Raw genomic sequence first — 13,969 nt, forward strand, 5'->3', positions numbered from 1 at the left:
AAGTTGACAGGATTAACACAGCTCTAGTGAAAAGCTTAAGCTTATGGGGGCACCTGGGTGGCTCAGTAGGTTAAAGCCTCTGCCTTCAGCTCAGGTCATGATCCTGGGATCCAGCCCCGCATCCGGCTCTCTGCTCAGCAGGGAACCTGCTTCCTCCTCTCTCTCTCCCTGCCTCTCTGCCTACTTATGTTCTCCATCTGTCAAGTAAATAAATAAAATCTTTAAAAAAAAAAAAAAAGAAAAAGAAAAGCTTATGCTTATGAAGTGAGGCACCCAGCAGCGGCGGGCAGAACCAAGAAGTCAATTTGGAGCTAATGTCTTGCCTTCCTCTAAGGCCAGGAAAATACTCCTCACTACACCAGAGTTCTCAAGCAGTCCTAAAACTCTGAGAGGGAATAGGTCAAGTAAGGCATAAGAAAAAGCAATTTTGGGCTGTGCGCCTCTGAGAAAAATAATGGTTTTATGGTGCCCCTGTGAGTGCTACTTAGTGTATGGATTGCTGGCAACCCACCTGGGGGTAGGTGTCTAGAGGTGAAATTGTGCGAAGACATATGCCTAATATCAGGCCAGTGAAGGTATTTCTAAGTTAGTTACTTTGGAGAGCATTTGTTTGTTCTCTTCCTTTCTTCTCTTACCTAGAACTGAACTCTAAAACTATAATCTCCAAAAGCAAAGTAAACCAGCTACATCTGACCCTTCTTTCACTGCGAACAACACATATGAAAACTACACCTTACATGGATGAGGTAGTAAAGTTTGTCTCCTCTAAATAAAGTTGCTGCCCCACTGAATCGATTTACAGATAAGAGGCATCAATTAAATGATGTCCCCAGAAGATCTCCAATTTTTCGGGTTGAAGAATAAAATTTTCAGGCTTAAAAAAGAGCCCAAAAAAACAAAAACAAAAAACCCAAGAATTACATGGGGCGGGGAGTGGGGGACAACCAGTCTGGGCAGTGGAAAAAGAATTGAGCAATAGTAATAAATTTCCTGTGCCAATAAAGGAGTAGTGTATCATTAGGCTAGAGCAGGTAAGTGACCATTTGCGAGTACACCGCGAACACTGATGTATAGGCACTGACTAGATTACCAAACTTTGGATCACCTGCTCTGCTCTCTTCTGCCAGGAGTCTCTACTAGCATCTCCAGGTGTTTTTAACATGTGACTGCATTCCTGCCTAGATCTTAGGAGGGGCTATAATGAAATCATAATGCAAAGAATTCTAAAATTATGAACAAGCATTTAGAAATAAAAAATACTTAGAAATAGGAACACGGTTGCTCAATAAATTTGCTAACACTGGAAATGATAAGAGAGCCTCAGAGGACAGATTTTATTTATTTGACAGAGATCACAAGTAGGCAGAGAGGAAGGCAGAGAGAGAGGAGGGAGCAGGCTCCCTGGGATCATGACCTGAGCTGAAGGCAGAGGCTTTAACCCACTGAGCCACCCAGGCACTCCTAAGCCTTGCTCTTTATCCTTAATATTTTCAGTAGCTGGCTTGACATAAGTAGTTTTAAGTACAGTCACACTTCTTTGGAATTATTTTACATGCAAAATATTTTTCAATAAGAAATGTTTACCCAACATCTACTACAGACTAGATCATGACAAAAATGATTAAAACAAGCCTCTTAGCCTTAGCAGGCTAAATTATGGGGAAAAAATAACTAAGTAGCTATATAATAAGTACTCTTAAGGAAATCATCTTCAGGGCACCTGGGTGGTTCAGTTGGTTAAGTGTCTGACTTTTGATCTTAGGGTGGTGAGATCCAGCCCTGCCTCACTTGGTGTTGGGTGTGGAGCTTGCTTAAGATCCTCTCCCTCCCTTCTCCCCTCCACCTTTCTATCCTCTCTCCCCAAGCCACTAGTGCTCTGCCCCGCCCCCCCAAAAAAACCAAAAACCCGAAAACAAAAACAAAAAATCTTCCTTTTTAAACCTACTCCTTTTGCCTCTTGTTCTCTAGACCATGGCAGTTCCAATCCCAGAATCCTGGAACTCCTTCTTTTCCCTAAACTCCTTCATTCTATCCCATTCTGCCCTAGCATCTGGCTCCCAGATTAGTGCATACTACAACCGCTCTCTATCTTCTTCCTGGTCTTCCTGATTCTGATCTGGTCTCACTTACTACTACAAAAACCAATCTCAAATTCAATGATCACTCTGAAATGCGTATTTCAGAAGATCCACTAGGATCCACTTCCACCAGAAGATACACTGCTTGGCAAATTTCCTTCACTACTGTGCTATGAAATTCAAGTTTCTTGACCTGGCACACAAGACCTTCTGCAATATGGGCCATGTCTGCCCTCCTGACTAAATTCCTACCACACCTGCCTTACATTTTGAACCACTGCTGGACAAATGATTGCAGTTCCTCTGCTCAACACTCATTTATCTACCTTTATCGGCTTGTCCATTTGCCTATAATCCATCCCCCCAAACTAAACACGTTCTTTAACATTTAACTTCAGGGTTACATCTTCCAACAAGTCATCTCTGAGACATGTCCCCCTTCAGGTTGAGCTAAGGTGCTTCCATATCCTGTAAATATCACAATCATTGTGCAAACAAGTTCAAGTGTGGTCAGGGGATCAGCAACACCGGATCACCTGGGAACCTGTTAGACTTGCAAGACCTTAGACCCCTCCCAGACCTATGCAATCAGAATCTGCATTTAAACAGGATACCCAGGTGATTTATACGCACATTAGAGTTGGGAGGCACTGTTTTAAGAATCTGTTTGTACATGTGTTTCTCCTATCAAGCAGTCTCCAACATTAGGGTGCATGAGCACCCTCTGGGATGCTGGTCACAATGCACACAGGCAGGCAGCCCGTGCAGAGTCTGAGGCAGAACCCAGGAGGGGCCCAGGTACTTGCATTCTTATAAGCATGTGATGATGTCATTGATTTAGAGCCTCCCACCGTGACCATCACACTTTGAGAAATATACTGTGGGACTGAAACAGATTTCCGATAAGAGAGGGAATGAAAGAGCAGAGCAGCGGCTAGATGGTAGTGAGCTGAGCACTTACAACACAGGCTACACAGGGGAAGGACATGTGAATGGAAAGACTAGGTAGACTGGGATGTCCTGTAAAATAAAAACCAAACATCTAAACCCTTCTTTGAGAGGAGAGCAGCTGGATCTGTAAAAATAACATACATAGAAAATGGTCAGTATTTTGTTCTTCAGTTTAAAAAAAAAACCTACTCTAACTCCTGTTACCCAAATACAAATGGCAGTAACAACTTATGATCAAGAACTTTCTAAACCACTCAAATGGGGGGCCTGAGTGGCTCAGTCAGTTAAGCGTCTGCCTTCAGCTCAGGTCCTGATCCCCGGGTCTTGGGAACAAATACCATATCAGGCCCCTTGCTCAGCAGGGAGCCTGCTTCTCCCTATGCCCACTGTTCCCCCTGCCATGCTCTCTCTCTCTGACAAATAAAATCTTTAAATAAATAAATATAATAAAAATAAACCACTCACAAAAAAGAAATCTGTTAATGCACAAAGCTCACAATCCAAGGTTTAATATTCACATGAGTTAACTAATAACTACCACCTTTCAGAAATTAATATGAAAAAAAAGTCACAGGCAAAATAAGTATTTTGTTTTCATAAAGCCGTTATTAGAAAAATAAAAATTATTTAGTCCTATTTGTCAGACTAAAAACAAAGGGGAAATGAAAGTAATTTTGCCAAAATGGTGGGTCAGAAAATAAGTGTCTAAATGTCTAGTCCGTTATCAGCCTTCCTAAGAATCTCCTTTGTCACATCAATCAGTAAGAAGAAAGGCACACCAAAAATCACTGGTTTTGCATTGCATCCCTGTACCCAAACAGTAGGCACTCAACAAATGTCTATGGAATTAAACAACAATACCAGGTTAAGAACTGACTTAGCAAACACATTGTTTTATCTGCAAACTGGCAACAACAGAAATTTCATGATCAGTCACCTTTGCTTAAAAGCTCGGAGCTCTTTTGTGAGCATACAATTATAAACCACAGACACCACAAAAGGACTTAACCCTAAACTAAGGAAAGTAAAGCTGACTCAGGAAGACAAAAACTGAAAAACTTTTAAAAAATCACTACAAAAACTGCTATGTGCACATTAGCTTAAATGTGGTTAAGTATGCCATAAGAAAACAAGAAACAAAAAATACTCAAGTGATAAACATTAGGTGTACAAAGGATATAATTAAATGTCTTAACTAATGCACCATGACCGTATACACTATCATCTACCATATAATGCCTGGTGTAGATCCTAAGATTACACTGAAATTATTAAATCAGTTGTCCAATCAGAAAATTTTTCAAGTTTTACTTATGCTATGGGCACCATTACAGTTTACCAACATGCATTAGTATACATGGTTTTGTCCATGCTGGAATTTTATTTTATTTTTAAAGATTATTTCTTTCTTTCTTTGAAAGAGATCACAGGTAGGCAGAGAGGCACAGAGAGAGGGGGAAGCAGGCTCCCCGCTGAGCAGAGTCCAATGTGGGGCTAGATCCCAGACCTAGAGATCATGATCCGAGCTGAAAGCAGAGGCTTTAACCCACTGAGCCACCAGGCACCCCTATGCTAGAATTTTAAATAGAGCAACCAAACAGTGGCATTTTGAAAATACAACCACAGATCTAAAATGATAGCTATGAGAAAAGTTCAACTGTTTAACAAGCACCATAAGATGGAAGATTTTTTTATCCAAACGCTTCGAATTCACATAAAGTCAATCCCCATAAAATGTGTGATCTATTAACATCTTTGTTTCATCACATATCCTTCCAATCAATGGAGTTTTGAAAACCTTAATTCTGGTCTAGGGATGTGCTCTGCTAGCCAACACCTGTGGATAGAGAAAGGAATGTAAATAATGCTTCACTCTTTCTTCAGCAAGAATGTGCCCATTATTCAGGGCTCAGCTCACATTATTCAACAAATTTACTTCTTGCCTTCTTGCCTTTGTGCAGTACTGTCCAAGAGACTTTCTGGGATGATGGAAATGTTGAAACAGCCACAAAAGCAACTGGCCAATGTGGTGATTGAGCACTTGAAATGCAGTGGCTACTGCAAACCAAAAAACTTAATTTTTAATGTGATTTCATTTTAATTCAAATTTAAACAGTCAAATGTGGCTAGTGACTACCACACCTGACAGAGCAACTCTAGTAACATACAAGTAAACTAGAAAAAAGAACTTTCCTTAAGTTTACAATCCCGCGTGGAAGAAAAATATTAAACAAATAAACCAATAAATATATAATTTCAGGTGGTGACTGGAAGGGGCGGATCTCTTTTGGGAAGGCCTCTCTAAAGAAATTTGGATTAGGTATCACCCTTCCTGTGTGCTCCCACTAACCCTATGCTAACCCAGATTAACATACATTAACCCTATGCTGCAAAGAACTCCATGGAAACCACTTGTCTTGTTCCGCTGTACTCCAGCACCTATCATACTGAGTTTCTGGAGCACCAGGCAGAAGTAATCTAAAAAACTCACAAATCTGACGCAGCCATGCAATGTTCAAAATACACCAGAGAATCAGAGCTCAAAAAAATATACGGAGAGATTAGAGCAAACCCAATCGGTTCTCTTCGTACCCAGTCCCAGGCAGCGTTGGAGCCTCACTTCAAAACACAGCACTGCAGAGCAAGGACCGCCTCCTTCTCTTTCTCATCCCCAGACTTTTACTCCGAATGACTAATTCACAGTTTTTTAGCCGCAGCCAAATCACACTCCTCAGCCAACTCCAACTCACCAGGCTACAGCAAATACACTTTTAACAGGCTGCCTCACGGAACACCGCACCTCTTCCGCCAACCTTCTCCTACCCTTAGATTTACAATTCCTGGAAAGTTAATCTCTACTCGAACCTGACCGGCTCTGCGCCGCTCCTCTCCATCCAACACCATAGGGATATTCCGCCAAGAAGGAATGACGTTTGGAGGGAAGAGTAGCCCAGGAGAGGCTATTTATCTAAAATACGAAGGCAAAGTGATGCGTCTTTTCCCTTCTGTACTCGGAAGTAATGAGGCCAAGTGATTCACAGCCTCGTAGTGGGAATTTAGAGGAAGCTCGGAGCTGACAGGAAAAATGGTTGGGAAGTGATAAAGGCAGACACCGGAGGTTCCACGAGCCCTCGGCTTACTGCTGCCCCAATCCTCCCGCCACAGCCCGGGGGTAATGAGGGTGACTGCAGACCCGCCCGGGAGGAGAGGCACCCCGCACTGCCGGTGGGCGGTGGCGTAGGGCCCGCAGGCGCCGGGTCAGCCGGCCGGCTCCGCGGAGCCTTTCCGCTGGGGCCAGGAGCTCCGTACCCACCCCGCTGACCGTGGCCACCAGTTACCTGCTGGTCTCGAGCGAAGAATAACGCTCGGGCAAGACCTGGAGGCAGCGCTGGAAGAACCGCACGTGCCGGTCTCGCAAGAAATCCAGCCGCTCTCCCTCACCGGTCCCCGCCGGCCGCTCTTCCTCCGTGGCCGCCATGCTGCTGCGGAAGCGACGTCCGCCGCGACCCGGAAGCACTTGGCGCGCGCCGTGAGGGAAGCCCGGGGGTCCACCCGGGGCTGGCGCGTGGGGTTGGGCAGTGCGCCTGCCGCGCGCCCCCGTCTGGGGTTGAAACGACTCGCTGTTCACTATCTGAACGCAGCGCTTGGTGCCTTCGCATTTCTCTCTACACCCCGCCTTTTCTAATCTGAGTCCCGCAGGCTTGCAGACCCCTCTCAAGCCTTGTAAAATTCAGCCCACAAATCCACCAGTCCCTCCAGAACTTTGATCCTCGTTCGGTATTTGGAACTGCAAGATCAAAAGCTTCTAGTTCGCTTTGAGACGATCACGGCCCTAAAGGATGGTATAGATGAAAATAGATGGATTAGTATAAATCCATTTCTGCAAGTCCCCAGCTTTAAGCTGAATGGATAGGGAGGCTAGATCTTCAAATCAAGCTGTAAAGATAAATGTTTATTAAAAATTATGGACGCTTCCTGAGCTCAGAGACGTTCCTAGTCCTCTCTAGGATACTAGCAATCATATATATATATATGTATATATATGATATATATATATATATATACATATATATACACACACGTATGAATAAATATAAATACACATGTATAGACACATATGAATAATAACAAATATAAATATATAAACACACATATATACACAATTTACATTTATATTTCTATGTGTGACTGCATCATTTTCTTTTGCAAGATTTTACTGTTAATGTTGAGTCTGTGTTCATCTAGCATCTTCACACCAATTTGCCATGGCAAACAAGCTCAAATGTTCTCCAACTACCCCTACATTAAAATGAAATAGCATGCTTCTAGCTTTTTTTTTTTAAGTTGGAACTTAATTTGCTTCAACCATATATTATTCCCTTTAAAAGGTCACGAGGCAGTCTGGGGGGAAAAATCCACTGAAAGATCAGGTTCAAACCTAGGTTCTCTAAAGTCAGCTAAGCTAAGTTTGAGTATAATTTTGTTACCTTTTTAGAAAAATCTATTTAAAATACATGCTGTGTGGGCTGCAGTTATTCAATAACCCAAAGCACCTAATTTTTGGTACCAGTTACTACTTACAGGGATTCCTGTATGTCTGAAACAAATACGGCATGACCAAAGGGCTGGGTATAGGCCAAGGGCTGTTCTTGGGCTTCCTTACAAACAGGGAGGCCACATTCCTTGTTTTTCAGGTATGCCTCGTCTAGAGGAGTTTTCATTGTCATTACAGTTAAGATCTTTCTCTCTCCCTTACAAACACGCACCACCAAATATTTCAGAATGTTGAGAGTGGGGTCATATCACACACATTTAATTTACTATGGACAATGCATATTGTCCATATACATGCTCAGAAAGACAATCCTGTTCAACAGGGCCACCTAAAGAGAACACAGATAATTTTCCTCTGATGCTCAGCTCAGGAACAGCAATCTGATGATCCAAATTCCATGATGGACTCACTGAGAGATAATATAATATGCCTCCTAGGTAAGTAAAAGGGTTTTCGTGGGTGACTTTGACCACACGAGATTGTTGACATAGGCATGACAGAAGCCAACCCCCATGCAAAGTACCACTCTCTGTTACTAGGTAAGAAGTGTAAATAGCTCAGGTTTTCAGCACATAGGCATGATAAAACATCTATATAATTAAACATTATTTAGCCATTAAACAATAATGTTTAAATTCTATAGAAACATAGGAAAGTATGTATAACTTAGTATAGTAAATAAAACATACTCTTTGACTGTAGCTATTTTAAAATATGTAGGTATGTTTTTGGAAAAAGTTACCATGGAGTGATGGAATGAATTAAGGGTGCTTTATTAACATTTTCCCTTTAGGGTTTTTTTCTAAAGTTCTTACTCAGATCTTTTTTATTTTTTATTTTTTAATTTTTTAAAGAATTTATTTATTTATTTGACAGAGAGATCATAAGTAGGCAGAGAGGCAGGCAGAGAGAGGGCGGGGGGGGGGGGGAGGGGAAGCAGGCTCCCCACTGAGCAGAGAGCCTGTTGCGGGGCTCAATCCCAGGACTCTGGGATCATGACCTGAGCCGAAGGCAGAGGCTTTAACCCACTGAGCCACTCAGGTGCCCCTCAGATCCTTTTTAAACCAGTAAATGAAATGTTTATTTATCTCTTCTCTGAGCCTACAAGGGAAGATACTATTAATTATGCTTATTCTATACCTTTTATACATCCCTTATTTGTTTTAGATTCAGTTAGAAGGACTGGTTTTGTCAAAGAAAATTCCATACTTTTATTAAGAAACAAACCAAAAAAAAAAAAACAACAACAACAACCAGACAAAAAGCCAAAAACCACATACCCAGTATGCTTACCTTTGCTGTAGGAAATGGAAAGCTACCTTTGTGTGCAACAAAAAGCACAATGTTCAAAAGCCATACATAAGGAGGCTTTCTTTTGTGTGACTTATAGTATAGTAGTTCCATTCTGTGTTTAAAATCTGTTGTCCAATATTGTGTCTCTAAACTGCCTCCAACCATTTAAAAACAAAGTTAAAGAGAACAAGGGCTACAAATAAAACAAGCATTCCTGATTAAGGATGTTTTATGTTATTTCTCTCATTTTGCACCAATAATTGTGTAATCAAATTCAGTTTCCAAAATTTGGAAGCCATCTACCTTGACAATTAACTGTGAAATAAGTAAAGGTTACTACTAACAGTTTGCTAACAGTAAACTTCTGAGTCATTTGACCTAGATGTTTCAAGTTATAAATTAAAGATATTCTAAGATAAAATATAAAAAAACACAAGTTCTTTCATATTTATTATGTATATGATACCTCTCCTATAAGATGGGGGTGATTAAAGTTAGGAACTAAGATTTTATAATACAAAAAGTTGAGTCAAATTAAGTTAAATTGTGTTTTCACATATAAAAGTTTGGAAATTTTAAAGTTAACTCTTTTGACCAAATATTCTGAGCCAAACAGAAGCAGTAAAGAAAACTGCACCAGCCAGAGATGTGAAAGACTCAAAGGCTTTATAAATGTGTGACATCCAGAAAGGCTAATGGGAAATCTGGCATAGCCAAAGGAAACCAAAAAGACGTCGATAATATAAATAACAGGATATTTCGAGGTGAGGCATATTTTTAAAATAAATATTCTCTATATAAAACAAAGCGTGCTTCCAACAAATACAAAATATTTATTACACAAAAATGTAGCGACCGACAAACTACCAATTTATTAAACTTAAAAAAGTACTGACTTATTTCCCCCCAGAAAGGAAAATCTTTACATTTCTGTTCTTGAGCTCATTCGCCTCCACGTTATAAATGTTACAAAATTTTTGTTAAAAAAAAAATGATACTCTATGATTGACCCAATTTATTTTGCTATGCCACGACAAAAACAAAGTACCTTTGAAATGTTCTCAGGATTTAAATGAAATCATGTGTGTAACATACAGTCATTCAAATAACGTTTACATCAATAATAGGCCAACATACACATTAAATACCCACTGAGTCTAGACGCGCTCCAACAGCACCACAGGGAACTCAGTACCGGTGCGTTCACAAACAACACGGTTACCACTCTGACTGGGGCTAGCACTACTTAAAGAACACGGGCACTGACTCTCCCCTGGTCTGAACATGCTGACACTTTCATCCACTGAACGCCAACTTCATCATCTCATATTCTTTTCTCAAGTCCTTGTCTCCAGGTCGGAATAGCCCTAGGGAGAAGAAGAAGGGCAATTATAAATACAAAAGGAATTTTTTAGAAATCCTAATTAATTAAATTCTACGTTGGACTCGCTGAGAGGTAATATACTACGCCTCCTAGATAAGTAAAATGCTTTTCATGGGTGACTTAAATGCCACTCTATGTTATTAGGTAAGAAGTGTAAATAGCTCAAGTTTTCAATGCATAGGAATGACAGAACATCTACATAACTGAACATTATTTAGCAACTTTTATCAGCTTTTTAACTGTAAAATAGAGCATACAAATAGAAACTGTATAAAATATGAACATGTAGTTATGAAGTTATTGTAAAGCGGACACCCACTTTAACTCCTTTTTACCTGTGTGGGATATGCAGAAGTGGCCCAGAGCCTGTGGGTCCCGTCTTCTTGGTCCGTTCCTCCCAACCTTTGGTAGGTCTGTAAAGCCTAGAGGGATCCCTACCAACGTTGTTTTCAACCTGTAATCAGAAAGAAAATGAGTGCCAGTTACTTTATATGCGCTATTAAGTTTGGGCTAGTGAGTGAGATCTTTAGTAACAATAGCAAGCAGTTAAAAGAAACACCCTTGAAATTCGCTAAACAGAAATAAAACTGTTCATAACCTTTTTGGCAAACTTCTGATTGTGCTCCTAGAGCTAACATAAAATCTGGACTCCATTAATCTATTAATAAACTGTTTAACTTAGTTTCTTTTTTTCTTGTTCAATTATTGTACTCTGCTTCCACTGTTGTTCTATTTTTTGTTTCTATTCTCAGGAAAATGTAATGCCTCCAAGGGTGATCGTGGGATGGACAGACAATGAATTTAGGATAAATAACCACCAGAAAAGTCCTTCGTTCCCAGGAGAGTCACCAACATCTGTAGTCCCTGTACTCCCAGAGAGATTAAGCAATGCTCCTAGCTACTATAGGTCTAAAACAGAGGCACATACGAAAGAAAATGAAAAACAGAATGAAGAGTAAGAAGAGAAAATTAATTCAGGGTAAAAGAAAATAAGGTGCTTAGAATGTGAAATGGCAGAATTCAACAGTTGCTTAAGTTGTGCTAAGCTGTGCTTTGTAATATGTAAATCCATTAAGTACGAAATCTAGAGGAAGCGATACAGAAATAGAGTTCTGGATATAAAGAAAATGGATTTCATGCTTGCCTCCTTACCAATCAAGGAGTTAGGATAATAACAATAAAAATAAATCTCAGCACACAGCACCTTTTCTTTTAATTTTGCCAGTTTTCTTTGTTTTTCTGCCTTTTCATCTTCCTTTAACTGTCGATCTAGAATTTTCAATTCAAGTTTATGTAAATCCTAAAAAAAAAAAAATACACCAACAAAAGGAGGGTAACATTAAGAAAATAAAATTCATTAGAATTTGTTTCAAAGGTCAGTAGCTTGCAAGAAAAATTAAATTACCCTAAATATCAATACCTTAATATCAACCTTTTCCAACAAAGGCTAAGAGCTGTCTTTATCCTGAATATAAATGTAACACATGCCCACCCTTTCTGAATCGCTTTCTTTAGCTGTTTTATTTTATAGTTCAATCTAAAACTCCTTTTCTTTGAGAGTTGAGCTAAGCCCATTTTCACTTTTCAATACAGATATATCTGGTTTTAGATCTCTCACATATTTTCTATTTTACAGGATTTCTTGTTTTTTTCTTGGTCTTTTATTGTGTGGCCTGCTTGCCTTCTTTTGGTGGGCGGTGGGGAGAATGCATGGGTTTTGTTATTTAGGAAGATTTTCACGTATGGACTAAGGGAAATTCCATTAATGTGGTTTTGCTATGATTTTTCTTTGCATTTCCCTTATTTTTTGCTTCATGACAGCTGCGGCTATGTCTTTTGATGCACGTAACAATTCATAAGAATTATTTCATAACAGTTACATCTCATTTTTTAAAAGAGTATTTATTTGGCAGAGAGAGAGAGCGAGAGAGTGAGCACAGCAGGGGGAGCAGCAGACTCCCCGCTGAGTAGGCAGCCAACCGCTGGGGCTGGAGCCCAACACGGGGCTTGATCCCAGGCCCCTGGGATCATGACCTGAGCCGAGGCAGACGCTAAACCCACTGAGCCATTCAGGCGCCCCCAGTTATATCTCATTTGAACCCTTTTTCATTTTAAAGGATCCTTCTTGGGGTACCTGGGTTAAGCACCCAAGGTTAAGTTGGAGTTAAGTTGGTTTAGCGCCTGTCTCCTGGTTTCAGGCCATGATCTTAGGGTCATGAGATCGAGCCCCACCCTGGGCTCCAGGTCCAGCAAGGAGTCTGCTGGAGCTTCTCCCTGGGCCAGCCCCTCCCTGTCTGTCCTGCGTGCTGCACTTGCCCTCTCTCTCTAATAAATAAATCTTGAAAAAATAAAGAATCTTCCTTATCTTTTTAAATGCTTTTTGACTGAATTCCACTTTAATAGTAGAACTGTACTTTTTCTTCGATTAGCATTTTTCTTATGTATGTTTTTTATTTTCCCCTACCTCTCAGCAGTTACCTTGATTCCATTAAGTACACACTGAGTTTCTACACCGTACCAGACCCAAGGGTACACGGATGAACCAAAAGGACAAGACCTTTGCTCTCATGGAGCTTTCATGACAGGGGTGGGAGATGGACAGTGAACAAGGAAGCACATCACCAGTGGGCGTAGGGCCAGCAGGTCCGGCAGAGAACACAGTCCATGTGTGGCCTGACCCGTGACTACCTTTCCAGCGTCCTCCCCGGCTGCTTCCCAGCTCCTGTCTGCTGCCCTGAGATCGCTGCGGTTCCTACAGGTTTCCCCCCACACCACACTGCTACCCTTCATGCTGTTCCCTCTGCCCTTCATGCTGTTCCCTCTGCCAGGAAGGATACCCGCCTTTCTTCTCCTTCAAGACTGCACCCCAGCCATCACCTTCTGTCTGACCCCCACAGCTCTGGAACACTTCCCTCGCTGCCTGCCTGACTCCTGTAGTCCCCGGCGAACCCCCTCCATCACCCCACTTCTGCGCAGTCTCACGTCTATCTTTCTCTGGGGGCTATACAACCCACTAGGATTCAGGGAGCACGGCTTCCTCACTTTAACCACATGAATGCCGGGTATGGGCCCGTTTTTGTGGACCTCAGTCTGGAGCGGGACACCCCTACGTGGGGCCCTGAAGGCGGACCCAGGAACCATTACTGACTCACTCGTTCTTGAAACCTGGAGATCTCCTCAGCAGCCGTTTTCCTCTTTTCTGCCTTTTCTGCCTTTTCCCTCATCTCCTTCTCAAGCCTCAGAAATTCTTCCTGCTCTTTCTTCTGCTGGGCGTAACTCTCCAGGAGCAATTTTAGTTTAAACTGGCGTTGCCGTGCTTTCTGCTGCTTCTTCTCTTTCTCTTCCTCTTCTTTCACCTGGGAGGCGCGTCTCATGGACCTTTCTAGACTTTTCTGCTTCTTCCACGCTTCCACAGCCAGCTTCTGCTTCTTTCTTTGCTCCTCTTTTCGCTTTTGATTATCTTCGTTTTTACTGTGGAAGAGCAGAGATATGTTCTCCGCCTTTTCCTTTAACTTGAGAATTTCCTCCTTCTTTTGCTGCTTTTTGGTTTTCCAGTTCTGAATAGACTGATTTTAAAAAAAAGAGAGAGAGAGGGAGAGGAAGAGAAAAACATTTTTAATAACCAAGAGCACTTGAAAAGGCAACCCCAAATCCATCTTTCTAGAAAGAACATTGTTTGCAGGAGGCTGGTTGCTTAGGTTTTAAAGC

General features: G+C 41.3%; 2 protein-coding genes across 3 annotated transcripts in view; both read right to left on the reverse strand.

Moving 5' to 3' along the window:
- PGGT1B (protein geranylgeranyltransferase type I subunit beta) overlaps positions 1 to 6,513 on the reverse strand; it is a 53,433-nt gene extending 46,920 nt beyond the window's left edge. Inside the window, exon 1 of the mRNA XM_046000574.1 lies at positions 6,368 to 6,513. Coding sequence (XP_045856530.1) covers positions 6,368 to 6,507 — 140 coding nt within the window. The 5' untranslated portion in view covers positions 6,508 to 6,513. The remainder of the gene's footprint in view (positions 1 to 6,367) is intronic.
- Positions 6,514 to 8,777: 2,264 nt separating this feature from the next.
- The window catches only part of CCDC112 (coiled-coil domain containing 112), a 28,077-nt gene continuing 22,885 nt past the window's right edge, over positions 8,778 to 13,969 (reverse strand). The window contains exons 7-10 of one of the 2 annotated variants that reach the window (XM_045998644.1): positions 13,414 to 13,827; positions 11,466 to 11,561; positions 10,597 to 10,715; positions 8,778 to 10,244 (exon numbers count right to left, since the gene is read on the reverse strand). In XM_045998644.1, the coding sequence (XP_045854600.1) occupies positions 10,202 to 10,244; positions 10,597 to 10,715; positions 11,466 to 11,561; positions 13,414 to 13,827 (672 nt within the window). In that variant the 3' untranslated portion in view covers positions 8,778 to 10,201. The remainder of the gene's footprint in view (positions 10,245 to 10,596; positions 10,716 to 11,465; positions 11,562 to 13,413; positions 13,828 to 13,969) is intronic. The other variant, XM_045998645.1, reaches the window with a different exon arrangement.

The sequence above is a fragment of the Meles meles genome, chromosome 3 (assembly GCF_922984935.1).
Source record: "Meles meles chromosome 3, mMelMel3.1 paternal haplotype, whole genome shotgun sequence".
Lineage (NCBI taxonomy): Eukaryota > Metazoa > Chordata > Mammalia > Carnivora > Mustelidae > Meles > Meles meles.